General features: G+C 43.6%; 1 protein-coding gene across 21 annotated transcripts; it reads left to right on the forward strand.

Moving 5' to 3' along the window:
- Positions 1-26,697, forward strand: LOC138419264 (cationic amino acid transporter 3-like). Of its 21 annotated transcripts, none has more exons than XM_069551907.1 (14): positions 33-157; positions 8,720-8,825; positions 10,107-10,196; positions 11,198-11,596; positions 12,605-12,763; positions 13,721-13,898; positions 14,103-14,215; positions 14,373-14,595; positions 14,764-14,903; positions 15,006-15,108; positions 25,173-25,372; positions 25,571-25,737; positions 26,008-26,116; positions 26,279-26,697. In XM_069551907.1, exons 3-14 carry the CDS (start codon positions 10,172-10,174, stop codon positions 26,374-26,376), a joined length of 1,914 nt encoding a protein of 637 aa, XP_069408008.1. In that variant the 5' UTR covers positions 33-157; positions 8,720-8,825; positions 10,107-10,171; the 3' UTR covers positions 26,377-26,697. The 21 variants fall into 21 exon arrangements, 16 of the variants coding, with proteins under 16 accessions (XP_069408005.1, XP_069408013.1, XP_069408014.1 ...); XM_069551914.1 differs by having other exon boundaries at positions 44-157; positions 10,060-10,208; positions 11,201-11,596; XM_069551905.1 differs by having other exon boundaries at positions 44-157; positions 10,060-10,196.
- Positions 26,698-27,026: the final 329 nt, after the last annotated feature.

Below are 27,026 nucleotides of genomic sequence, written 5' to 3' on the forward strand. Positions count from 1 at the left end.
CTCCTCCCCACCCCAACTACCCAGGGGTTAAGGGTTGTCTTCTGTGCTCAGAGACTTCCCTCTTTGGTTTTTGGACAAAGATCAGCTCCTGCCGTGCACGACGTACCCTCAGCCTCCCTGACTGACCCAGTGCTCCAGGCTCTGCTCCAGGGATCCAGTAAGTCTCGGGTCACCCTGTTCTGTGGGAGACTGGGTGCTGAGTTCACATCCTCCCAAAGAGACCTCTGCAATCCCAGAGTGCAGGGGTCAGCCTGGCTCCAGCCTGAGGGTGGAGAGACCCATTTTCCAAATGAAAGTAGGAAGAGCTGGGAGCTGTTGTGTTTGTGTGAGAAGAGGAGGGGCTGGGAGAGATGGGATCTATGTCCAAAGGCTCTTCGACCGCTTTTAGACTGGTGCTCACTCAACACTCAGATGACCCTCACATAGAGTTTGTGATTTGGGTACCACTGCCTTCAGTCTCCTGTCTCTTTCTGCCCTCCATGTCTGCTGATGCCTCATCTAGGAGCTGAGCATTCTGCTGAGGACGACTCGCTGGTGCTTCATGTTAAGTTACCTTGGAGTTTTGTACACTCAGCAACTCTGTGAGGCTGGCTCTCCTGTTCATCACTGGCATCATTTTTTTTTAAATTGTGGTAAAATACACATAAATTTGCCATCTTCACTATTTTTGAATGAACTGTTCAGCAATATTGGGTAAATTTACACAGCTGTGACACCAATTTGCAGAACTCTTTTCGTCTGGTAAAACTGAAACTGCGTTCTCATTTACCAATGACTCCCTATTTTTCCTCTCACCCAGGCCATAGTAAACCACCGATCTATTTCTGTCTCTGTAAATTTGACTGTATCAGGTACTTCAGAGAAGTGAACCACGCAGTATTTGTCTTTTGGAGACTGGCTTTTTATCATTTAGCATATTGTCCTCAAGTCTCTTGTCCACAAGGGTATTGTCCCTGTTGTAGCATGGGTCAGAATTTCCTGTCTTTTTATTCCTGAATGATATTCCTCTGTAGGCACACATCACTTTCTGTTCATCCATTTTTCGTGGATGGCCATTTGGGCTGCTTTCATCTTTCAGCTATTGTGAACCAAGCTGCTACAAACATGGGTGTGCAAATGTCTCCTGTGACCTCAGTTTCAGTTCTTTTTGGTGTACACTAAGAAATGGGATTGACCAACCTTGATGGTAATTTCAGTTTTGGTTTTTTGGAGGAGCCACCATGCTTTATCCATAGCAACTGCACCATTTTATGTTCCTAATGAGAGGGCTCAAAGGTTCATCAGAAGCATTTGACCAAGAGGGAAACACAGGTCCAGAGAAATATATGACTTGTTCAAGGGCAGAGAGGTGTTTGTGGGGCCCAGATGCTAATCATAGCTTCCTGACTCTTTGAATGCTTGTCCTCAACCATAATTGAGGCCACCCCTATGGTAATGTTTGTGGCTATCCTTGCTGTGTTGGCTTGTCAGCCGAGGCCCTCCAGCGCAGAAGTTCATTGTGCCTATTTGCCTAATCCGCCTTTCCTGCCTGTTGATTGGATGAATGAACCCATTCGTGTTTTTGTTAATGATACTCTTCTTTTGGGCAGGGCTCCCATCTATCCTAATAATGTTAAAACAGTGGTGAACACTCCCTTCAATTTTTCAGGTGTGTCCATTTATCCACCTATTTGCTTTGCCATACCTTCCTCTCTTCAAGAAGTAGCTCCAGTTTTGAATGGATGCGTTAGCACTTCCTTGAAAGGCATGCTTACTGATTCTCTGAGAAGTGATGGCAAGATAGAGTTTTGGTCTTTACAGCTGCTGATGCCAGAGGCGCAAGAAAGACTATTTGAAGCCTTAAAAAAGGCAGCCCCTCATTTAAAGGACTATCCGAGCTGTGCACTCCCCATCTCGGACTCTGATGAACAAGGACTACAGGCCTGGGAAAGCATAAGCAGAATTTCTGGCTTTCCTCGTTGGAAAGAATGCATGTACGCCACAAAGTTATCTATTCCCATTGCTGCCACCAGACATTTTCTGACCGACTAGGGGTGCCCCTATCTTTTGAATCAACAATGGGGCTTAATTTATGCAGAACCTTTTAGGTCCACATGGAATAATTCATTTCTCCCTATGCCTTTAGTAATTACTAGGTGGTATGCTAATGGATGGGCTCCTCCTTTAGTGAGCTTCAATGGAACGGGTCTCATGCAGCCTGAGTTTTGGAAAGCATTGGCTGATGTGGCACCTGTGATTTTACATAGACCTTTAAATGAACAAAGATAAATAGTACGGGCCTGCGTACATTCTCCCTATGCCTTTTTGTTGGCCAGAAATCAGAGTGATTTGCAAGTTTCTGAAGGAGAAACTGTTTACAATGTTATATGTATGAATTGTTTAATATCAAATTGTGTTGATGGGAATGATTATAATAATTATAAGGCTGTGATGGTTGTAAAACAACCGCTATATTTGATGGCTCCTGTAAAATTAGCGTGACAATGGTTTGATGATTATGCATTGAAAGTTTTATATGAACTTAATGGCTTAATTTCTCGACCTAAGAGATTCATTGCAGCTCTGGTTGTGGGAATAACTGCCTTGATGGCTATAATTGCATCAGTTACGGTTTCTGCTGTTGCCCTGCCAAAAGAAGTGCATGCTGCCTTGTTTGTTGATCAGCTGTCCAAAAATGTCTCCATAGCTCTTACTATGCAGGAAATTATAGATAAGAAAATAGAAAATAAGGTCAATGCTTTAGAAGAAGCAGTTCTGCTTATGGGGCAAGAAATTACAAATTTAAAAGTTAACTTGTGTTTAAGGTGCCATGCTGAATTTAAATGGATGTGTGTTACCCCTCTACAAGTGAATGAGTCCATGCACTCTTTGGAACACATTAGAAGTCATATTTTAGGCGTCTGGAATCATTCAGATTTTAGTATTGATATTTCTAAGTTGCATCAGGATATTCAGAATATGAAGCTGGCGGAATCTGACTTTTCCTCTCAATGGCTTTCTAATGCCCTCTTTGAAAATCTGGAGGGATATCTTTCCCACGGATCCTTTGTACAGTAATGATTAATGTGGCCATGTGCTTATGCCTGTTAGTTCTGATTTGTGTGATGACCCCGTGCCTTTTCAGAATACTCAGCCAAAAATTCTCTGCTCTATCTACTGAGTTTCATACCTATGCTCTAAAAAATAAAAAAGGGGGAAATGTAGCACGGTCCCCAGCCCCCTCTCCTCATTCTGCAGTCACGGATCCCGGGATGAAGGAGTTAGGCCTTGTAATTCTGACTTGTCTTTTCCTCTCCTCAGCTGAGTTGACTGAAAAGGAATATTAAGGTGCTTATTGTTCTTGAGAGGAGCATGAGAAGGCATAAAGCCTTCGGCAGCATTGCTCTGAAAATAATTCATAAAGTAAATCATTGACATTTGTTCAAGGACTTTTACAAAAAAGTGTTCCAGGATGAGCACATAGGCCGCAGCTTGAGGCCATGGGAGGGATTGATATCTGAAGCTTATTTGTGAGGAGAATGTTTGTGGTGAAGGAGTTTACTGAGTTTAGGGTTTAGAAATAATTTTAAAAGTTAGAAGTTAAAGATTTAGGGAATGTTGTAAAGTTAGCATATTTTACTATAGCTTATAGAAGTTAGGAATATTTAGAGACACTGTAGCTAGAAGCCTTTTTAAGAGATAGTGAGCTCAGGATGTTAGGGGCAAACAGGACTTAGGAAGATAAGTAGTAAAGTGAGGAGTGTAGCATAAGTTACAGTGTAATCACAAGCTAGCTATAGGACACATTAGAGGAGGCAGATAACAGATGATAAGGTTGATTCTGAGAGAATCACTGAAGCAGGAACTCTGTTTGAAGAGCAACAATCATTTATGGAGATAATAAATCTGGGAGAGGGGGATCTGAAAATGTCAAGCCTCTGGCCTAATGCTTTTGGAAAAGTATAAAAGAGAATCTTAAACTTGGAATAAACAGGCAGTCCATAGAAAACTGAGAGGCTGCCTCAGTCACTGACACCATCTATCTCTTCAGGTTGAATCCCTGGCTGCTGGAGTTGGACTCTGGCACATAATGCTCAACTTGAACTTTAGAGTAACATGGACAGAAGCCGCCTGACCTTAACTGATGTTCACTGAGTCAGCCTAGCCCTGCAGAGCAAGTGTGATGGGGAGACATTCTATCTCCCAAAGGATTGAAAACACAGTCTCATTTCTGATTGAGAATGATTAGTCCTCCCTCCCTCCAGGCACTTGGGAGGCCATCTGTTTTTCCTTTTTTTTTTTTTTTTAATTTCCCAAAACTTAATACTCTATTTTTTAAATTTTTACAATTTTTTTTTAGTTGGAAGATAATCACTTCACAATGTTGTGCTGGTTTCTGCCTTACAGAAGGAGGCTCAGTCATAACTATATGTGTATGTCCCCATCCCTCTAGGTCACCACAGAGCTCCAGACTGAGCTCCCCGTGTTCTACAGTGGCTTCCACGAGCTGTCTGTTTCACACACAATCGTGTATAAATGTCAGTGCTCCTCTCTCAGTTCGTCCTACCCTCTCCTCCCTCAACTGTGTCCACAAGTCTGTTCTTACATCTGCATCTCCATTCCTTCCCTACAAATAGGTTGATCTGTCCTATTTTTTTAGATGCCATACATATGCATGATATACAATATCTGTTTTTCTCTTTCTGAGTTTCTTCACTCTGTATAACAGACTGTAGGTTCATTTACCTCACTACAAGTGACTGAAATTCTTTCCATTTTATGGCTGAGTGATGTTTCGTTATATATATGTACCACATCTTCTTTATCCATTCACCTGGCTGTAGACATCCAGGTTGCTTCCATGTCCTGCCTCTTGTAAACAGCACTGCAAAGAACATTCACGTACATGTATCTTTGTGATTTGGTTTGATTTGACTTTGGTTTTCTCAGGGTTTATGCCCAGTAGTGGATTGCCAGGTTGGATGGTAGTTTTATTCCTAGACTGTTAAGGAATGTCCATCCTGGTCTCCATAGTGGCTGTGTCAGTTTACTTTCCCACCAACGGTGCAGAAGAGCTCCCTTCTCTCTGCATCCCTTCCAGCATTTATTGTTTGTAGATTTTCCAATGCTGACCATTCTGACTTCTGTGAGGTGATAGCTCACTGACATGTGGACCCAGTAGGGGGAGGAGAGGGTTGAACAAACTGGGGGATTAGGATTGACATGTATACACTACATGTGCAAAACAGATAGCTAATAGGAACCTGCAAAGAGCACAGTCACCTCAGCTTGCAGCTCTGTGATGCCCTAGAGGGTTGGGATGGGGGATGGGGTGGGAGGGAGGCCCAGCAGGGAGGGGACACTTGTATACATATAGCTATTCACTGGGCTTCCTTCCCTTGCGGCTCAGTAAAGGATCCACCTGCCAATGCAGGAGATGCTGGTTTGATCCCTGGGTTGGGAAGATTCCTTGGAAAAGGAAATAACAACCCACTCCAGTATTCTTGCCTGGAGAATCCCATGGACAGAAGAGCCTGGCAGGCTACAGTTCCTGGCGTGGCACAGAGTCAGACACGACTGAGTGACTAACCAGCAACAAAGCTGATTCACTTCATTATATCGCAGAAACTAACACAACATTATAAAGCAATACACCTGTGGCTGAATCATGTCAATGTATGGCAAAAACCACTACAATATTGTAAAGTAATTAGACTCCAATTAAAATAAATAATTTTTTTAATGTAAAAAGAGAACACTCAAATGAATAAAATCAGAAAGGAGGAGATATTATAAATGGTACTTTAAATATACACAGTCTTATAAGAAACTACTATGAAAAAACTATATGCCAACAAATTGGATAACCTAGAAGAAACAGACCAAAATTTAGAAGCATCCAACATATCAAGACAAAATCAGGGTAAAATAAACAATATGAATAACAAATAAGGAGGTTAAATCAGTGATGAGAAACCTCTCAACACAGAAAAGATAGTTTCACTGGCAAATTTTACAAAACATTTGATTTTTTAAAAGCTATTAAAATGTTGGCCGCGCTAGGTTTTAGTTGCTGCCCGTGGGCTTCCTCTCTGGTTGTGGTGAGGGGGCTGCTCTTTGCTTTGGTGTGCATGCTTCTTGCAGTGGCTTCTCTTATTGTGGAGCACAGGCTCAGTAGTTGTGGAGCACAGGCTTAGTTGCTCCATGGCACCTGGGATCTTCCCAGACCAGGAATCGTGCCCTGCATTGGCTGGTGGATTCTCATCCACTGTGCCACCAGGGAAGTCCAAAGAGTAAGAATATCAACAAACACGAAAAAACTACATTTATTTCTAGACTCCTTCCTTTTACAAGATAGTGGAGAAAACTCGTGGGGTGTGTGTGTGTGTGTGTGTGTGTGTGTGTGTGTGTGCGTTCCCAAGAGGGCCCCCTCATAATGGAAGAATCTTTGACAATACCGTGATTGGGAATTTTTTCATCCTCTTCCCAGGTTACATGACTTTTTCTCGACTCCCCTGTGATTTAGTTTCCATTCTATCAGGGCTAGCCTGACTTAGGGATTTGGATTGGTTTCCAAATGCAACCAAGACAGGAAACCCACTGGTCTAAGGCACAGTGATGAATTCATGTCAAAAACAGGATGCATGGGGGAGGGGGCAGAAGGCAAGAGAGAGACAGAGTGAGATGAAGAAGTGTTTCCATCTGAGACAGAAAAGAGGCAGAAAGAGGAGGCACAGATGGGAGGACTAACATGCTGAATCCCGGAGTGGGGGGAGGGGAGGGGGGCAGGTTATCAACTGTGAATCACAGGCCACAGTGAACTCAACATCAATGTAAAATATTCACATATAATGTAAATACAAAGCACTCAAACTCAGCAATAGATATAGAATTGAGTAATAATTTCAGACACTTTAGGAAGTACACAAAAATGAAAAGGAGTTAGTATGGGGTCGCGAAGAGTCAGACACGACTGAGCGACTTCCCTTTCATTTTTCACTTTCGTGCATTGGAGAAGGAAATGGCAACCCACTCCAGTGCTCTTGCCTGGAGAATCCCAGGGACAGAGGAGCCTGGTAGGAGGTCATCTATGGGGTCGCACAGAGTCAAACACGACTGAAGCGACTTAGCAGTAGCAGCAGCATTTGAGAGATAGAGGTCAGAGGGCTGGGAAGTTAGGGAAGGGATAATGATCAGGACACTCACTTGGAGACACAGGGTAACTGTTGAATGAAAAAGGAAAAAGAACAGGAATGTGAGCATACCTCTGATAGTTACCAGTCACCCTGAGATGAATTAAAAACATGGGAAATTATGTTGGAAAGCGGAGAGGGTGGGGAGAAAGCAGCAGAGGTGGACCTGAGTGGCTCTCTCATGAATCATAACAGGAAGAGAGTGCCTGTCAGTTCGGGTTGTCTACTGGGCTTCCCTGGTGCTTCAGTGGTAAAGAATCTGCCTGCCAAAGCAGGAGACGTGGGTTTGACCTCTGGGACAAGAAGATCCCCTAAAGGAGGAATTGGCAACCCTCTCCAGTATTCTTGCCTGGGAAACCCCATGGACAGAGGAACCTGTCATGTTACAGTCCATGGGGCCACAAAAGAGTCAGACATGACTGCGTGACTAAAGAACAAGAAAATGCTATACAAGGTGATATCAGACATGCCTTTCTCATGGCTTAAGTCTCTGTCCTACATTAGTTTAAACTCTGTATGTTTTCTCCTTTTATATTACACTTGTTTAAAAAGTCAAATTTTTTTAAAACCAATGTGGAATCTTTTTCAATATAATATATGTGGGTTGGATTCCAAATGTCCTGCTGTTGTGAAAGAAGGAAGTGCTCCTTACTACTAAATCCCTAATGCCTATTTTAGATGTCTTATTTTTTTAAATTTAGACTCTCACTTATTGGCTGCTTCAATTTGAACTATTTTCTTTTCATTTTATTGAAGTATAGTTGATTTACAGTTGAGATAATTTCTTCTGTACTGCAAAGTGACTCATATATGTATATATTGATATATTCTTTTCAGTGACATTTATCACAAGATATTGATTATAGTTCCCTGTGCTATACAGTAGGACCTTGTTGTTTATCTATATAGAATAGTTTGCATGTACTAATTCCAAACTCCCAGTCCTTCCTTCTCCCTATCCTTTGGCTATCATACGTGTGGTCTCTATATCTGTGAGTCTCTTTCTGTTTCATAGATAAGTTCATTTGGATTGTATTTTAGATTCCACATATAAGTGGTATCATATGGTGTTTTTCTTTCTCTTTCTGACTTTCTTCACTAACTATGATAAGCTCTAGGTCCATACTGCTGCAAGTATCATTGTTACATTTTTCATGGCTGAGTCTCATTCCATTGTATGCATGTATGAATATATATGTTTGTGTGTGTGTGTGTATATATATATATATATATGTATGTGTGTGTGTGTGTGTGTGTATATATTTGTTGTTGTTAGTCACTCAGTTGTGTCTGGCTCTTTTGTGACCCCATGGACTATATCCTGCAAGGCTCCTCTGTCCATGGGATTGATTACCCAGGTGAGAATACTGGAGTGGGTTGCCATTCCTTTCTCCAGGAGATCTTCCTGACCCAGAGATTGAACCGGGAACTCCTGCGTTGTAGGCAGATTCTTTACATCTGAGCCACCAGGGAACCCTCATCATATTGTAGAAGCATTTAAACTTTATTGCTCTTGGGGCAGATAATCTTGTCCTCTATCCTCCTAGGTTCTCTGTCTAGAGCCTGCAAAGAAGACACATGAAGGGTAGATGAACAGGAGAAAAACTACATCTACAACTACCTTCTGTTTACGTTTCCTGAGGAACGAGGCAGGTGAGGTCTAGGCTAGATATTTACACTAGACTTCTGTTTGCACTTGGAGATGGAAATGCCAGGAACAGGGTAAATAACTGGACTTTGCCTGCTGTGGACATGTTACTATAACAATCATGGCAGGGACAGAAAGGGGCTAAACCTTGTGTGTGTAAAAGGTCAAGAGGTCACATATTTTCTATCTCTGGGACACCACACATGTGCAGAAAAACCCCTTGAGGGGGCAAAAAGGAGGGGGTGCCATCTCATAGTAGGTGATGTCCAGGCCCTCACAGGCCTGTGTGCTGGAACCCATCTAGAAAAATAGCTGCACACACCTGTCAGGGAGGGTCCTAAGGCAGGGCAGGTGTGGAAAAAGAAACCAGGTAATTGGCCAAGGTAAACAAAGACTGGAAGAACTGCCCTGCATAGACGATTTAACAGTCTCTTTATGCGGCTCCTCCTCCTTTTGGACGACGCCCACAGCCTTTCTCTTGGGTGTGAGTTCTGCCTGGCTTCTGTCTTAACTAACGAAACTGTTCCTCTGTGTGCTCCCACACAACTGTGCTGTGTCTCTACTAATACACTTTTACCATATTTTTGTTTTTGCCTCCTGGAGAAATGCTTCTTTTTTTTAAACTGGGTACTAGAGCCAGGAAAACCTTGCTCTAGTTTCTAGCCCCTGATGTACTGGCGACTAGAGGTCCTTGTTTTCATACAGCGTACTCGAGCCCAATTCTTGGGCAAAGAACTAAGCCAGCACTCACGGCTCTCTCTCTCTAGGATCATTTGGGACTGAAACCCAGGATTTCACGGTAAACTGCAGGTCTCCCCAAACTGCTGGCTGGAGACTTCTGACTCTCTCTCTCTCACAGGAGAACTTGCTCTCACTCTCTGCTTTTTTCTCTTTCCAAGACTTGCAGAGGTTTATCTAGGTCTGCTCAATAAAGGAGCCCCAGTTATCTTTTTCTTGCCCTTCTCCCCATTTCTCTCATTCTGCCTAAACAACAACACCCAGCCTTTCCCTCACCCAAGCAGAGCTTCCTCATCAACTTTGGGAGAACCACACCTGGAATCAAGGCACAGCACCTACCACCACAGCCATCAAATTGCTCCCACTTTGTTGTAGCTGTTGTTTAGTTGCTAAATCATGTATGACTCTGTGCGACCCTGTGGACTGCAGCCTGCCAGGCTCCTCTGTCCATGGGATTCTCCAGGCAAGGATACTAGAGTGGGTTTCCATTCTCTTCTCCAGGGCATCTTCCCCACCCAGGGATTGAATCTGTGTCTCCTGCACTGCAGGCGGATTGTTTACTGTCTGAGCCCCCAGGGAAGCTCAACCCGGGAGGATTCCCTTCAAAAGCCAGATGGGCCAAGAAAAGGAAAACTCAGGTTTGCTTTAAGGTTTGGTCCTTATTTAAGTTGAGGGTTGGAAAGTGGCCTAAAACTTGGGTCTCTAGATTATAATGCTATCTTACAATTAGATCTTAGTTGCCACAAAATAGGTAAATGGACTGAGGTTAACTCTCCTGACATTCTAAATGACCCCCTTCTAACTTCTCCCAACTCTCAGAGGGAACCCGAGCTTCGCCAATCCTGTTGTTGTTAGTCGCTCAGTCTTGTCTGACTCTTTGCAATCCCTTTGACTGTAGCCTTCGAGGCTCCAGGTTTCCTTACTCCTTCAGATTCAGTAGTCTTAGGACACTGTATCTGTAAAAAGAAACATTGCTAACCATCATCTGACAACATACAGTTGCCACAAACCTTCAATTTTTTAAAAAAGTCTATATATTGTGGCACAATAAGTGGATGTATGTTTGTGCTTGTACATCTACATTTGAACAGTTAAGGGAGAGACAGAAAGCATTTCCTGAGTCTGCAGGTCTTAACTGCCTTCAGCTCAAGACAATCCAGGGATCTCCCAGGGGTCTCAGTGGTAAAGAGTCCACCTGCCAATGCGGGAGACACAGGAGACTCAGGTTTGATCCCTGGGTTGGGAAGATCACCTGGAAGAGATCATAGCAACCCACTGCAGCATTCTTGCCTCGAGAATCCCACAACAGGGGAGCCTGGCAGGCTGCAGTCCAGGGGGTCTCAAAGAGTCAGACAGGAGTGAGCATATACACACACCTAACAATCCATATTCCAAGTGGCACATTTTGGGGGAGACCTAATCCTCTCCACCTCACTTCTCTTTAAAAAGCCTTTCCAGTAACTTTGAAACATGTGAGAAGATTTCTTTGGGTTTGAAGAAACCAAAGCTCATAGATGGAGACCTTGTCCCAAGTGTCCTTTACCACCTGCCCCTCATCACTCCACTGCTCTGTGGAATTGGACTCCCAGGGAAAAGGGTGGGTGGACCTTGCTGATGGCTTCATGTCTTGTTTCCTCAGCAGATCACAGCTCCTCAACTCCATCCAGGATGCGGTGTCAGGATCTCCACCAGTTTGGTCAGAAGCTGGTCCGCAGGCGGCTCCTGGAGCCCACCGAGGATTCTGAGAGTCCCACGGCTCCTCTGAAAACCCTGAATCTGGTGGCCTTCGGTGTGGCCAGCACCCTGGGGGCCGGCGTGTACATCCTGGTGGGAGAAGTGGCCATGTTCATCGCTGGGCCAGCGATCGTCATCTCCTTCTTGGTGGCCGCTGTGTCTTCTGTGTTGTCTGGGCTCTGCTATGCCGAGTTTGGGACACGGGTCTCGTGGACTGGTTCTGTGTATCTCTACAGCTACATCAGCATGGGAGAACTATGGGCTTTCATCACTGCCTGGAACCTCATCCTGTCCTATGTCGTTGGTGAGGGGATGGATGGGGGGTAGGTGTGGGGCTGAAGTTCAGGAGACCAGGAGTGGGAGTTTGGGTCTTCGGTCATGCATGAGAACTGCGTCATCCACTCCGTGAGGGGAGGAGGGAAATAATGTTAGGAAAAGTCCGCAGCTTCATTCTTCTCAGCTCTCCTCTGCTTTCCTTAAATGATGGACCAAGAACCCAGAGGAAAGGGCACTGTAGGGAGTGGGTGAGAGGGAGGCATGGCCCACAGGCTTATCCCCTCACCATACTGAAGTCTCTGCTTGGCGGTTGCCTTCATAGAGTTTCCATTAGCATTTGAACTAAAATTTTAATCCTCATCACCCAGACAACTTGCTCCCACTTCTCTCTTTTCTTGCATAACTTTGATCTCTCACTGACATTAAATAGTTCACCTATTTTAGAATTATCTGGGTCTATTTTCCCCACCCCATGAAAAGAAGCTCTCTGAGATTTGGTATTTTGTATTTTTTCCCCAACATACTTGACTTTGTGTATTTGTTGTTTTTCCATCACTAAATTGTGTCCAACTCTTTGCAACCCCATGGGCTACAGCACGCCAGGCTCCTCTGTCCTCCAATATCTCCTGGAGTTTGCTCAAACTCATGTTCACTGAGTCAGTGATGTTGTCCAACCATCTCATCCTCTGCCGCCCCTTCTCCTTTTATCTTCAATCTTTCCCATGTTGGACATCTTCTGACCTGGAGGGCTCCTCTTCGGGCATCGTAACTGTTTGCCTTTTCATGCTGTCCATGGGGTCCTCCTGGCAAGAATACTGGAGTGGGTTGCCATTTCCTTCTCCAGGGCCCATGTTTTGTCAGAACTCTTCACTGTGACCTGTCCATCTTGAGTGGTCTTGCATGGCATGGCTAATAGTCTTATTGAGCTATGCTCGCCCTTCACCATGACAATGCTGTGATCCACGATGGGGTCTTGGTGTATAGGGGGGGTCCAATTTATATTTGTCAATGAATGTTCCTTCTTATTCTGCTGTAGTCACAGGCAGCGTGGCCAGGGCCTGGAGCATCGCCTTTGACAGCCTGATTGGGAACCGCATCTTTCAGGCCTTAGAGGGAACTTTCTCTCCATATATGCCCTACTATCTGGCCAAGTATCCAGACTTTGTCGCCCTGTCCCTGGTGCTGTTGCTCACAGGTGAGGCAGGGATCCAAGTTAGGATGGGAAGACTGGGATGTGGGGTGGCGGGGGAACTAGGATGGGAAAGGCATGAGGAGGCAGAACTGTGGGAACTAGAAATTAGGGTCTGGTTAACCAAAGACAGGAAGTCAAGATGTAGACCATTGTTTCCCACCCTTGGCATTACTGACCTTCCAGGCAGAAACAGCCTTTGGTGTTGGGGGCTGATGTGTGCACTGCAGGATTTTCTTAAGCAATCAGTCAGGTGTGTAGCATCTTTGGAATTCATTCACTAAACACGTGTGACTCATATTTCCCAAAATGTGACAATCAGATGTCTCCAGACATTGCCAAATGTCCCTTGGGGACCCAAATCACCCCCAGCTGAGAAATATTTACTTAGAGTGACAAGTTTCTTCCTCTGTCCTGAGACTTTTTTCAAATGGGAGGAAATTAACATAGCATAAAATTAGCCATTTTATTATTTTTCCTTAGCTTTGTTGATATATAATTGACATACAACACTATGTAAGCTGAAGGTGAACATCATGACGATTTGATGGATGTGTATATTATGTGACTGGAGTAGGAAATGGCAACCCACTCCAGTAATCTTGCCTGGAAAACTCCATGGACAGAGGAGCCTGACAGGCTACACTTCGTGTGTCTCAAGGGGTTGGACACGACCGAGTGACTGAGCCCATATTATATGATAATGGCTACAGTAAGAAACTAACCATGTTAAAATATGCAATTCAGTGGTACTTACAGCATTCAATACGTATAACAATCACCTTCATCTAGCTTCAAACATTTTCATGACAGCAAAAGGAAACCCGGTACCCACCGAGCAAAGACAGACTATCCATCTTAATCTCACAGCCCCCTAACCTCTGGCAACTACTAGTCTGCTTTCTGTGTCTATGGATTTGATTTGGCTATCTTGGAATGTCTCATATTCCATCTTTCCCACAGGAGTACTGGTTCTGGGAGCTCGTGAGTCAGTCCTGGTTGGAAAAATATTCACAGGCATCAACCTTTCGGTTCTCAGCTTCATCATCCTCTCTGGCTTCATTAAGGGAGACCTGCACAACTGGAAGCTCACAGAACAGGACTACACGTTGAACACGTCTGAATCTGGTGACATCTATAGGTCAGGAGGGTGCTCCTGGTCCTTGTCATGCTTGTTGGGGCTGGTGCAGAGCTGGGAATCTGGCAGGGACTAAAGAGACCTGGGCTGGTGGATCTGGATAATGAGGTCCTGGAGCCCAGGGCTTGTGGTATTAAGGGTGAAGTCCAGCAGCGATGACTGAACGGACCTCCCTCATGGTCTTTCTTGCTTCTTCTCTCACTGTAGCTTGGGCCCTCTGGGTTCTGGAGGGTTTGTGCCCTTCGACTATGACGGAATTCTCCATGGAGCAGCTCTGTGTTTCTACTCATTTGTGGGTTTTGATGACATTGTCACTAAAGGTAACTGGTCATTTTCTGTCCCATCAGGGGATTGGGCTGCCCTTGGGCATAGGGGCTGATAGAAGATTTTTTAAAGCTTTTGAAAGTTTAGAGGAAAGTGGATTTTGTGCTGTGCCATCAGTGTTTTCCTAACCTGAGATGTTCACCCACCCTGCAGGGGAAGAAGCCCCAAATCCTCATCGCTCCATCCCCATCAGCATCATGAGCACGGTCTTCATCTGCTTTTTGGCGTATTTTGGTGTCTCGGCGACTCTCACCCTCATGGTGCCCTACTACCAGATTCAGCCTGACAGCCCCTTTCCGCAGGCTTTCGTCCATGTTGGGTGGGGCCCTGCCAGATATGTCGTGGCTGTTGGCATCCTCTGTTTTCTTTTATACAGGTCAGTGTCAAGGCCTTCTCTCCATAAACTGTCAGATGCTCAGGTGTTTCAGCCCTTGGGATTCAGAGACAAGAGGGGAAGACCCCTTACCAGGTAGACTAGGGAGCCAGAGCCCTGGTCTCTCCTGCTTCTCAACATACCCACCCATGTCCCCACCATCCCTTCCAGACTGCAGAGCTCCTTGTTCCCCGTGCCTCAGGTGATCCAGGAAATGGCAGAGGACGGGCTCCTTTTCCGAGGACTTGCCCGAACCCATCCCCGCACGAAGACCCCCATCATGGCCACCGTGTCCTCTGGAATTCTCGCAGGTGAGCAGGAGAATTCACTTCTCCTCTGATCCCTTTCCTTATCTGGGTACATCCAGTGGTTTCTTCATGCCGACCCCCACCTCGTTTGTGCCCTCATTCTAGGGATCATGGCGTTGCTCTTTGAGTTCAGTAGTCTGGTGGACCTCATGTCGATTGGACACCTGCTGGTTTACTCCTTGGTGGCGTTCTTTGTCCTTGTCCTCAGGTGAGACTCCACTGCACCCTTACTGGGGCTCTTACATTCCTAAAGACTCAATTGCCGTCCATCCTCTTCAGGGTTTTTTTTTTTTTTAATTGGAGGCTAATTACTTTACAATATTGGAGTGGTCTTTGCCATACATTGACATGAATCAGCCATGGGTTTATACGTATTCCCTATCCTGAACCCCCCCTCCCACCTCCCTCTCCATCCTATCCCTCTGGGTCATCCCAGTGCACCAGCCCTGAGCACCTTGTTTCATGCATCAAACCTAGACTGGTGATCTGTTTCACATATGATAATATACGTTTTAATGCTATTCTCTCAGATCATCCCACCCTCACCTTCTCCCACAGAGTCCAAAAGACTGTGCTATACATCTGTGTCTCTTTTGCTGTCTCACATAGAGGGTAATTGTTACCATCTTTCTAAATTCCATATATATGTATTAATATACTGTATTGGTGTTTTTCTTTCTGCCTTAGTTCACTCTGAATAATAGGCTCCAGCTTCACCTACCTTATTAGAACTGATTCAAATGTATTTTTTTTAATGGGTGAGTAGTACAGGAGACAGGGATCAAGACCATACCCATGGAAAAGAAATGCAAAAAAGCAAAATGGCTGTCTGGGGAGGCCTGACAAATAGCTGTGACAAGAAGAGAGGCGATAAGCAGAGGAGAAAAGGAAAGATATAAGTATCTGAATGCAGAGTTCCAGAGAATAGCAAGAAGAGATAAGAAAGCCTGCTTCAGTCAACAGTGCAAAGAAATAGAGGAAAAGAACAGAATGGGAAAGACTAGAGATCTCTTTGAGAAAATTAGAGATACCAAGGGAACATTTCATGCAAAGATGGGCTCGATAAAGTACAGAAATGGTATGGACCTAACAGAAGCAGAAGATATTAAGAAGAGGTGGCAAGAATACACAGAAGAAATGTACAAAAAAGATCTTCATGACCCAGATAATCATGATGGTATGATCACTCACCTAGAGCCAGGCATCTTGGAATGTGGGCTTGGAATGAAGTCATCTTGGAATGAAGTCAAGTGGGCTTTGGAAAGCATCACTACGAACAAAGCTAGTGGAGGTGATGGAATTCCAGTTGAGCTGTTTCAAATCCTGAAAGATGATGCTGTGAAAGTGCTGCATTCAATATGCCAGCAAGTTTGGAAAACTCAGCAGTGGCCACAGGACTGGCAAAGGTCAGTGTTCATTCCAATTCCAAAGAAAGGCAATGCCAAAGAATGCTCAACCTACAGCACAATTGCACTCATCTCACATGCTAGTAATGCTCAAAATTCTTCAAGCCAGGTTTCAGTAATACATGAACCATGAACGTCCTGATGTTCAAGCTGGTTTTAGAAAAGGCAGAGGAACCAAAGATCAAATTGCCAACATCCGCTGGATCATGGAAAAAGTAAGAGAGTTCCAGAAAAAAATCTATTTCTGCTTTATTGACTATGCCAAAGCTTTTGACTGTGTGGATCACAATCAACTGTGGAAAATTCTGAAAGAGATGGGAATACCAGACCTCCTGACCTGCCTCTTGATAAATCTGTATGCAGGTCAGGAAGCAACAGTTAGAACTGGACATGGAACAACAGACTGGTTCCAAAGAGGAAAAGGAGTACATCAAGGCTGTATATTGTCACCCTGCTTATTTCACTTCTATGCAGAGTACCTCATGAGAAACGCTGGACTGGAAGAAACACTAGCTGGAATCAAGATTGCCGGGAAAAATATCAATAACCTCAGATATGCAGATGACTCCACCCTTATGGCAGAAAGTGAAGAGAAACTAAAAAGCCTCTTGATGAAAGTGAAAGAGGAGAGTGAAAAAGTTGGCTAAAAGCTCAACATTCAGAAAACGAAGATCATGGCATCTGGTCCCATCACTTCATGGGAAATAGATGGGGAAAGAGTGGAAACAGTATCAGACTTTATTTTTTGGGGCTCCAAAATCACTGCAGATGTGATTGCAGCCATGAAATTAAAAGACGCTTACTCTTTGGAAGAAAAGTTATGACCAACCTAGATAGTATATTCAAAACCAGAGACATTATTTTGCTGACTAAGGTCCGTCTAGTCAAGGCTATGGTTTTTCCAGGAGTCATGTATGGATGTGAGAGCTGGACTGTGAAGATGGCTGAGAGCTGAAGAATTGATGCTTTTGAACTGTGGTGTTGGAGAAGATTCTTGAGAGTCCCTTGGACTGCAAGGAGATCCAACCAGTCCATTCTAAAGGAGATCAGCCCTGGGATTTCTTTGGAAGGAATGATGCTGAAGCTGAAACTCCAGTACTTTGGCCACCTCATGCAAAGAGTTGACTCATTGGAAAAGACTGTGATGCTGGGAGGGATTGAGGGCAGGAGGAGAAGTGGACAACAGAGGATGAGATGGCTGGATGGCATCACTGATTCAATGGACGTGAGTCTGAGTGAACTCTGGGAGTTGGTGATGGACAGGGAGTTATGGCATGCTGTGATTCATGGGGTAGCAAAGAGTTGGACACGACTTAGTGACTGAACTGAAGTGAACTGAATATTCCATTCTGTATATGTACCACTGCTTTCTTATCCATTCGTCTGCTGTGGACATCTGTGTTGCTTCCATGTCGTGGCTATTATAAACAGTGTTGCAATGAACATTGGGGTATATGTGTCTTTCCTTGGTGTGTACGCCCAGCAGTGGGATTGCTGGGTCACATGGCAGTTTTATTTCCAGTATTTTATGGAATCTCCACACTGTTCTCCATAGTAGCTGTACTAGTTTGCATTCCCACCAACAGTGTAAGAGGGTTCCCTTTTCTCCACACCCTCTCCAGCATTTATTGCTTGTAGACTTTTGGATAGTAGCCATTCTGACCAGCGTGAGTTGGTACTTCATTGTGGTTCTGATTTGCATTTCCCTGATAATCAGTGATGTTGACCATCTTTTCATGTGTTTGTTAGCCATCTGTGTGTCTTCTTTGGAGAAATGTCTGTTTAGTTTTTTGATCCATTTTTTGATTGGGCCATTTACTTTTCTGGAATCGAGCTGCAGGAGCTGCTTGTACATTTTTGAGATTAATTCTTTGTCAGTTGCTTCATTTGCTATTCTTTTCTCCCATTCAGAAGGCTGTCTTTTCACATTGCTTATAGTTTCCTTCATTGTGCAAAGCTTTTCAGTTTAATTAGGTTTCATTTGTTTATTTTTGCTTTTGTTTCCATTACTCTGGGAGGTGGCTCATAGAGGATCCTGCTGTGATTTATGTCGGAGAGTGTTTTGCCTATGTTCTCCTCTAGGAGTTTTATAGTTTCTGGTCTTACATTTAGATCTTTAATCCATTTTGAGTTTATTTTTGTGTATGGTGTTAGAAAGTGTTCTAGTTTCTTTCTTTTACTAGTGGTTGAACAGTTTTCCCTGCGCCAGTTGTTAAAGAGATTGTCTTTTCTCCATTGTATAGTCTTGCCTCCTTTGTCAAAGATAAGGTGTCCATAGGTGCGTGGATTTATCTCTGGGCTTTCCATTTTGTTCCATTGACCTATATTTCTGTCTTTGTGCCAGTACCATACAGTCGTGATGACTGTAGCTTTGTAGTATAGTCTGAAGACAGGCAGGTCAATTCCTCCAGTGCCATTCTTCTTTCTGAGGATTGCTTTGGCTATTTGAGGTTTTTGTATTTCCATACAAATTGTGAAATTATTTGTTCTAGTTCCGTGAAAAATACTGTTGGTAGCTTTTAGGGATTGCATTGAATCTATAGATTGCTTTGGGTAGTATACTCATTCTCACTATATTGATTCTTCCAATCCATGAACATGGTATATTTCTCCATCTATTTGTGTCCTCTTTGATTTCTTTCATCAGTGGTTTTTTTTTTTTTTTAATGTTCTATATATAGGTCTTTTGTTTCTTTAGGTAGATATATTCCTAAGTATTTTATTCTTTTCATTGCAATGGTGAACGGAAGTGTTTCCTTAATTTCTCTTTCTGTTTTCTCATTGTTAGAGTATAGGAATGCGAGGGATTTTTGTGTGTTAATTTTATACCGTGCACCTTTAGCATATTCATTGATTAGCTCTAGTAATTTTCTGGTAGAGTCTTTAGCGTTTTCTATGTAGAGGATCATGTCATCTGCAAACAGTGAGAGTTTTACTTCTTTTCCAATCTGGATTCCTTTTATTTCTTTTTCTGCTCTGACTGCCGTGGGCAAAACTTCGAAAACTCTGTTGAATAGTGGTGGTGAGAATGGGCACTCTTGCCTTGTTCCTGACTTTAGGAGAAATGCTTTCAATTTTTCCCCATTGAGGATAATATTTGCTGTGGGTTTGTCATATATAGCTTTTATTATGTTGAGGTATGCACATTCTCTTCCTGTTTTCTGGAGAGTTTTTTTTTAATATCATAAATGGATGTTGAATTTTGTCAAAGGCTTTCTCTGCATCTATTGAGAGAATCATATGGTTTTTATCTTTTAATTTGTTAATATGGTGTATTACATTGATTGATTTGTGGATATTAAAGAATCCTTGCATTCTTGAGATAAAGCCCACTGGATCATGATGTATGATTTTTTAAAATATGTTGTTGGATTCTGTTTGCTAGCATTTTGTTAAGGATTTTTGCATCTATGTTCATCAGTGATATTGGCCTGTAGTTTTCTTTTTTTGTGGCATCTTTGTCTCATTTTGGTATTAGGGTGATGGTGGCCTCATAGAATGAGTTTGGAAATTTACCTTCCTCTTCACTTTTCTGGAAGATTTTGAGTAGGATAGGTATTAGCTCTTCTTTAAATTTTTGATAGAATTCAGCTGTGAAGCCATCTGGGCTTTTGTTTGCTGGAAGATTTCTTATTACAGTTTCGATTTCAGTGCTGGGTCTGTTAAGGTTTTCTATTTCTTCCTGGTTCAGTTTTGGAGGGTTATACTTTTCTAAGAATTTTCCCATTTCTTCCAAGCTGTCCATTTTATTGGCATATAGTTGCTGATAGTAGTCTCTTATGATCCTTTGTATTTCTGTATTGTCTGCGGTGATTTCTCCATTTTCATTTCTAATTGTGTTGATTTGATTCTTCTCCCTTTGTTTCTTGATGAGTCTGGCTAATGTTTGTCAATGTTATTTATCTTCTCAAAGAACCAGCTTTTAGCTTTGTTGATTTTGGCTATGATCTCCTTTGTTTCTTTTGCATTTATTTCTGCCTTAATTTTTAAGATTTCTTTCCTTCTACTAACCCTGGAGTTCTTCATTTCTTCCTTTTCTAGTTGCTTTAGGTGAAGAGCTAGGTTATTTATTTGACTTTTTCCTTGTTTCTTGAGGTGAGCCTGTATTGTTATGAACCTTCCCCTTAGCACTGCTTTGTAAGTGTCCCACAGGTTTTGGGTTGTTATGATTTCATTTTCATTCATTTCTATGCATATTTTGATTCCTTTTTTATTTTTTCTATGATTTGTTGGTTATTCAGAAGTGTATTGTTTAGCCTCTATATGTTGGAATTTAAAAAAAATTTTTTTTTCCTGTATTTGACATCTAATCTTACTGCATTGTGGTCAGAAAAGATACTTAGAATGATTTCAAGTTTTTTGAATTTACCAATGCTAGATTTATGACTAAGGATGTATTCTATCCTCAAGAAGGTTCTATGTGCCCTTGAGAAAAGGGTGAAATTCCTTGTTTTGGGGTGAAATGTCCTATAGATATCAATTAGGCCTAACTAGTCCATTGTGTCATTTAAAGTTTGTGTTTCCTTGTTAATTTTCTGTTTAGTTGATCTATGCATAGGTGTGAGTGGGGTATTAAAGTCTCCCACTATTATTGTGTTACTCTTAATTTCCCCTTTCATACTTGTTAGAATTTGCCTTACTTATTGTGGTGCTATGTTGGATGCATATATACTTATAATTGTTATGTCTTCTTGAATTGACCCTTTGATCATTATGTAGTGTCCTTCTTTGTCTCTTTTCACAGCCTTTGTTTTAAAGTCTTTTTTATCTGATATGAATATCTCTACTCCTGCTTTTTTTTTTTTTAAATTTCCATTTGTGTGAAATATCTTTTCCCAGTACTTCACTTTGAGTCTGTATATGTCCCTTGTTTTGAGGTTGGTCTATTGTAGACAGCATATATAGGGGTCTTCTTTCTGTATCCATTCAGCCAGTCTTTGTCTTTTGGCTGGGGCATTCAACCCATTTACATTTAAGGTAATTATTGATAAGTATGATCCCGTTGCCATTTACTTGTTGTTTTGGGTTCAAGTTTATAAACCATTTCTGTGTTTCGTGTCTAGAGAATATCCTTTAGCATTTGTTGGAGAGCTGGTTTGGTGGTGCTGAATTTCTCAGCTTTTGCTTGTCTGTAAAGCTTTTGATTTCTCCTTCCTATTTGAATGAGATCCTTACTGGGTACAGTCATATTGGTTGTAGGTTTTTCTCTTTCATCAGTTTAAGTATGTCCTTCAGGCCATTTCCTTCTGGCCTGAAGAGTTTCTTTTGAAAGATCAGCTGTTATTCTTATGAGAATCCCCTTGTGTGTTATTTGTTGTTTTTCCCTTGCTGCTTTTAACATTTATTTTTTGTGTTTGATCTTTGTTAATTTGATTAATATGTGTCTTGGGGTGTTTCACCTTGGGTTTATCCTGTGTGAGACTCTCTGGGATTTCTGGACTTGGGTGACTATTTCTTTATCCATTTTAGGGAATTTTTCAACTATTATCTCTTTAAGTATTTTCTCATGGCCTTTCTTTTTGTCTTCTTCTGGGACTCCTATAAGTCAAATGTTGGGGGGTTTCACATTATCCCACAGGTCCCTGAGGTTGTCCTCATTTCTTTTAATTCTTTTTTCCCCTGTGCTTCATTTATTTCTACCATTCTATCTTCTACCTCACTTACCCTATCTTCTGCCCCCGTTAAACTACTGTTGGTTCCCTCCAGAGTGTTTTTGATCTCATTTATTGCATTATTCACTATTGAGTGACTCTTTTTTATTTCTTCTAGGTCCTTGTTACACATTTCTTGCATCTTCTCAATCCTTGTCTCCAGGCTATTTATCTGTAACTCCATTTTGTTTTCAAGATTTTGGTTCATTTTTACTATCACTTTTCTGAATTCTTTTTCAGGGAGACTCCCTATTCCCTCCTCTTTGGTTTCGTTTGGTGGGCTTTTATCATGTTCCTTTACCTGCTGAGTATTTCTCTGCCTTTTCATCTTATTTAGGTTGCTGTGTTTGGGGTGGCCTTTCTGTATTCTGGCAGTTTATGGTTCCTCTTTATTGTGGAGGTTCCTCCCTGTGGGTGGGTTTGGACGAGCAGCTTGTCAAGGTTTCCTGGTTAGGGAAGCTTGTGTCAGTGTTCTGGTGGGTGGAGCTGGATTTCTTCTCTCTGGAGTGTAATGAAGTCTCCAGTAGTGAGTTTTGAGATGTCTGTGGGTTTGGTGTGCCTTTGGGTAGCCTGTATACTGAAGCTCAGGGCTATGTTCCTGCATTGCTGGAGAATATGCGTGGTTGTCTTGCTCTGGAACTTATTGGCTCTTGGGTGGTGCTTGCTTTCAGTGTAGGGATGGAGGCTTTTGGATGATCTCTTATCAATGAATGTTCCCTGGAGTCAGGAGTTCTCTGGTGTTCTCAAGTTTTGGGCTTAAGTCTCCCGCCTCTGGTTTTCAGTCTTCTTCTTACAGTAGCCTCAAGACTTCTCCATCCATACAGCACTGATGATAAAACTTCTAGGTTAGTGGTGAAAACATTCTCCACAGTGAGGGACACCCAGAGAGGTTCACAGAGTTACACAGAGAAGAGAAGAGGGAGGAAGGAGATAGAGGTGACAAGAAGGTGAAGAGGGGGAATCAAAAGGGGCGAGAGCAAGCTAGCCAGTAATCAATTCCCTATGTGCTCTCTACAGTCTGGAACCCTCAGAGAGGTTTATGGAGTTACACAGAGAAGAGGAGAGGAAGGAAGGAAATAGAGGTGAGCAGGAGGAGAAAGGGGGAGAATCAAAAGGAGAGAGAGAGATCTAGGCTGTATTCTGTTTCCTAAGGGTTCTCAACATCCTGGAACACACACAGAGATTTACAGAATTGGGTTGAGAAGAGAATGGGGAGAGAGGAGATAGAGGTGACCTGGGGGAGAAAAAGGAGAGTCAAAAGGGGGAGAGATTAATCAAGCCAGTAATCATATTCCTAAGTAAAAATGGGTACTGAAGATTGGATTCTTAAACGTACAAAATTGATAACAAATACTATAAAGCAAAGATCAAAAATCTAGAGTCGAGGTTAGACTCTCAAAAATACAATATCATTAAAAAATCACAAAATATATAAGAAATATATATGATGTTTGCTTTGAAAATAGGGTCTTATTTTGCAATGTAATAGTAGTTTATGAAAGTGAAAATTAAAGGAGTAATGGAGGAATTTTTAAAAAGGAAAAAAATTTTAATAAATGATAATAGTAAAAATATATCTAGGAGTTTCTCTGGAGCTGTTGTGGGCAGTGTAGGGTCAGTTCAGTTTCAGGTAGTTCCCTGTTCCAGCTTATATTTCTCAAGATCTCTAGGCCTCTTCCAATGTAGTCTGTGTTAACTACAGGGATTTTAATCTGTTGTACCTGTCACTTCCAAAGTGGTTCCCTGTTTGTTTGGCTTCTTCTGTTTGCAAGTCTCTTCAGTGTCTGATTTCCGACCTGACACAAGGGGGCGAAGGTGGTCTCTTGTTTAGGCTCACTTGTTCAGTGGTGCTGTGGGGAGGGAGGAACACTGCAAACAAATATCACAGGCGTGTGTGGGGTGTGCTTACAGTGTCTCAGCCACACTAGGTTTGCCCCTGCTCACCGCGTGTGTGCTTTCCCAGTCTACACTGCTCGGGCTTCAGGTTGCTCTGCAGGGAGCGGGCCCTGGGTTCCATGCACTTCTCAGGTCTAAGCTGCTCAGGTTCAGGTTCTCGGGTACTCCACAAAAGCACAGACTTGGTTGGGCCTTCGTTTGTGCCCTTCCGTGATCTGAGCAGCTCAGGGGACCAGGTGCTTGGCGAGCGCACTCTCCTAAGGTGCGGTGCGGCTTATCACCTCCCCAGGCCCAGCCGCTTGGTTTCTGGGGCACACCTATCTCCGGTGGGCGGTGTGTCTTTTCTGGGTAGCTGCTCTCTGGCTGCGACCCTCCCAGTGGATGTTACCCTCCGAGAATCTCAGGAAGTTTTGGTTAGAAACCGGAAGCCTGTTCCCAGTTTGGTAGGGGATGCCCTCTCTGGGGCCGAGATTGCCCCTTTCCGGCTCTGGTTGCCCCCCACCTGCCTCCAGCTGGGGATGGCCTGTCCGCAGCCAGCTAGCTCTCCTCTGGTTTTCGCTCAGTCCTTTGTTCTGTGAGCAGGCCAGCAGTGCCTTAGGTTTGGGCTTCTCACGGGATAGTTCTCTCTCTCTCTCTTTTTCCCCTCGCTCTTTCTGGCTATTCCATAGTTTAGGTTTCCGTCTCATGTTAGCTCCCTCAGATTGCCCTCAAGGCATTAAGGCATGGTCCTTACGCTAAGCAAGGCAGCCCGCTCATCCCCATTCAGTCCCTGCTTGCTGCTAGTGGAGGAAAGCGTCTGGGGTACTTCTCCTCTGGGAGTTGCCATTAGGGACGTAACATGTGGATTTTATTTATTTTTCCTCCTGGTTTTGTTGCCCTCTGAGATTCCAAAACTCCCCCAGACCCGCCAGTGAGAGGGTTTCCTGGTGTTTGGAAACTTCTCTTTTTAGAATCCCTTCCCGAGAAGGATCTCTGTCCCTATTTTGTCTCTCTTTTTATCTTTTATATTTTGTCCTACCTCCTTTTGAAGACAATGGGCTGCTTTTCTGGGTGGCTGATGTCTTCTGCCAACGTTCAGAATTTGTTTTGTGGTGTTTGCTCAGCGTTCAAATGTTCTTTTGAAGAATTTGTGGTGGAGAAAGTGGTCTCCCAGTCCTATTCTTCTGCTGTCTTGGCCTCACCTCCCTACCCACCACCCGCCACCTCCTTTAGCCTTCTTAAGTCCTGCTCTGCTTAAGGCAGGAAAGTGGTGCATTCGGATATCTGTTTTTGAATGAGTAGGGACTGCTGTTAATATTCCTATAATATCTCTAATTCAGATACCAGCCAGACTGGAATTTAAGCAAGAATGAGAAAACAGAAGACAAAATTCAGATGAAGCCTCTAGTCAAGGAAAATCCTCTGGACTCTGAACCTGAAGCAGGAAGCTCAAAGACTCTCAAGAGTCTGTGGTTGCCTGTCAGCAGCAGCCCTACCCAGAAATCCGCCCAGATTGTCTACGGATGTGCCTTCCTGCTTGGTGAGCACTGGGACGTCTCTTTGGTCATATTTTGAAACTGACAGGATGGAGTGAGAGTGTGTGTTTTGTCAGTGGAGGAGTCTTACAGATGTGATGGCCCTTCCTGATACTGCTGGTTTCTGGGAGGGATGTGACCAGAGGTCCTGACGTCTTTGTCTTCTGGGTCCAGCCTGTTCTCCTCCTCCTTGACCCTTGCAGTCCTCCTGCTGATTATCCTGAGCCTGATCCTGGCCCAGTGGCCCAGCCAGCTGTTCTCTGGAGACCCCGTGCTCACAACAGTGGCTGTGCTGCTGCTGCTGCTCATCACTGGGGTCACAGCCATCATCTGGAGGCAGCCCCAGGACCCCTCTCCTCTTCCATTCAGGGTAAGTGAGCTGATGTGTCCAAAGTGTCCTCCTTGGGTGAATGAGGTCTGTGTCCTTTGACGGTAAAATGTCCTTTCCTGGACAGGGAATGAGGGGAGTTACTGAAACCAATGGACTCTTCCCTGATCCACCCTCAGGGCTTTGCATACACGATCTCAGTAGGCACTGAATTCACAGCCCAAGGAGGACAGGAGCCTCCCACCCACGTGGGGTAGGGTCCCCTTTCAGACATCTGGGCTGTGTTCAGGGATGAGCTGCCTCTGCCCACAGGTCCCTGCTCTGCCTGTCCTCCCGCTGGTCAGCATCTTTGTGAATGTTTACCTGATGATGCAGACGACCTCTGGGACCTGGGCCCTGTTTGGCATCTGGAATGCCATTGGTAAGTTACTTTCTGGGATAAAGAGATCTCTCGAATGACTGAACCCAACATCTTCCTACTATTTCTCCCCACACTGTATCAGACGCCATAGAAGGTCTACTGGGCATTTGGAAGTGAGGAGAGCACCTACATTTCCTTCTCATCGTCTCATCTCCCTTCTAGGGTTTCTCATATACTTTGGATATGGGATCCGACACAGCCTGGCAGGGAACAATCATCAACAGCCACCAGCCACCAGCCTCCACCTCCCAGACTCTTGACAAAAATATCCCTGGTGCTGAGTCATCTTAACCACAGGACGTAGATGTTGCGTGGAATCCCTCCATGCCCTGGCAGATCTGCTGGTGCAAGGGACACTGTGAGCCTCGGTGGAGTGTGAAGGTGGAGGCATCTAAAGCCCTGTATTTCTTGCTTGTGGAGAAAGTGACTGGACTTTTGTGCAATTTTCAGTAAACTTTTAAAAGCATACTATACATACTTATAAGTGCATGCTTCATAAGTGTGCAGCAAGATGAATTTTCACAAAGTACCACAATGTAAGCAGCAATGAGAGGAAGAAATAAATTATTATGGGCACATTAGAAGCACCTTCTTGTACTTATTTCTAACAAGAACACAGAGGCTGCCCCATTGGAAGGAAACTCAGGTGAGGACGAATTATGTGAAGAGTTATACTCCAGGGACTTCCCTGGCAGTCCAGTGGCTAAGACTCCATGCTCCCAGTGCAGGGGGCATGGGTTCGACCCCTGGTTGGGGAACAAAACCCTACATGCCCAATGGTGTAGCCAAAAAAAATTGGTTTAAGAATGACTGACTTTCCTCCCATAGCTTCCCCTTATTAAAATGCAGGTGGACTACATGGGCAAGAGCATCTCTGATTGCAGGTGGGTCGCTTGAGCAAGACAGTGTC

Source organism: Ovis canadensis, chromosome 14 (genome assembly GCF_042477335.2).
Source record: "Ovis canadensis isolate MfBH-ARS-UI-01 breed Bighorn chromosome 14, ARS-UI_OviCan_v2, whole genome shotgun sequence".
Classification (NCBI taxonomy): domain Eukaryota; kingdom Metazoa; phylum Chordata; class Mammalia; order Artiodactyla; family Bovidae; genus Ovis; species Ovis canadensis.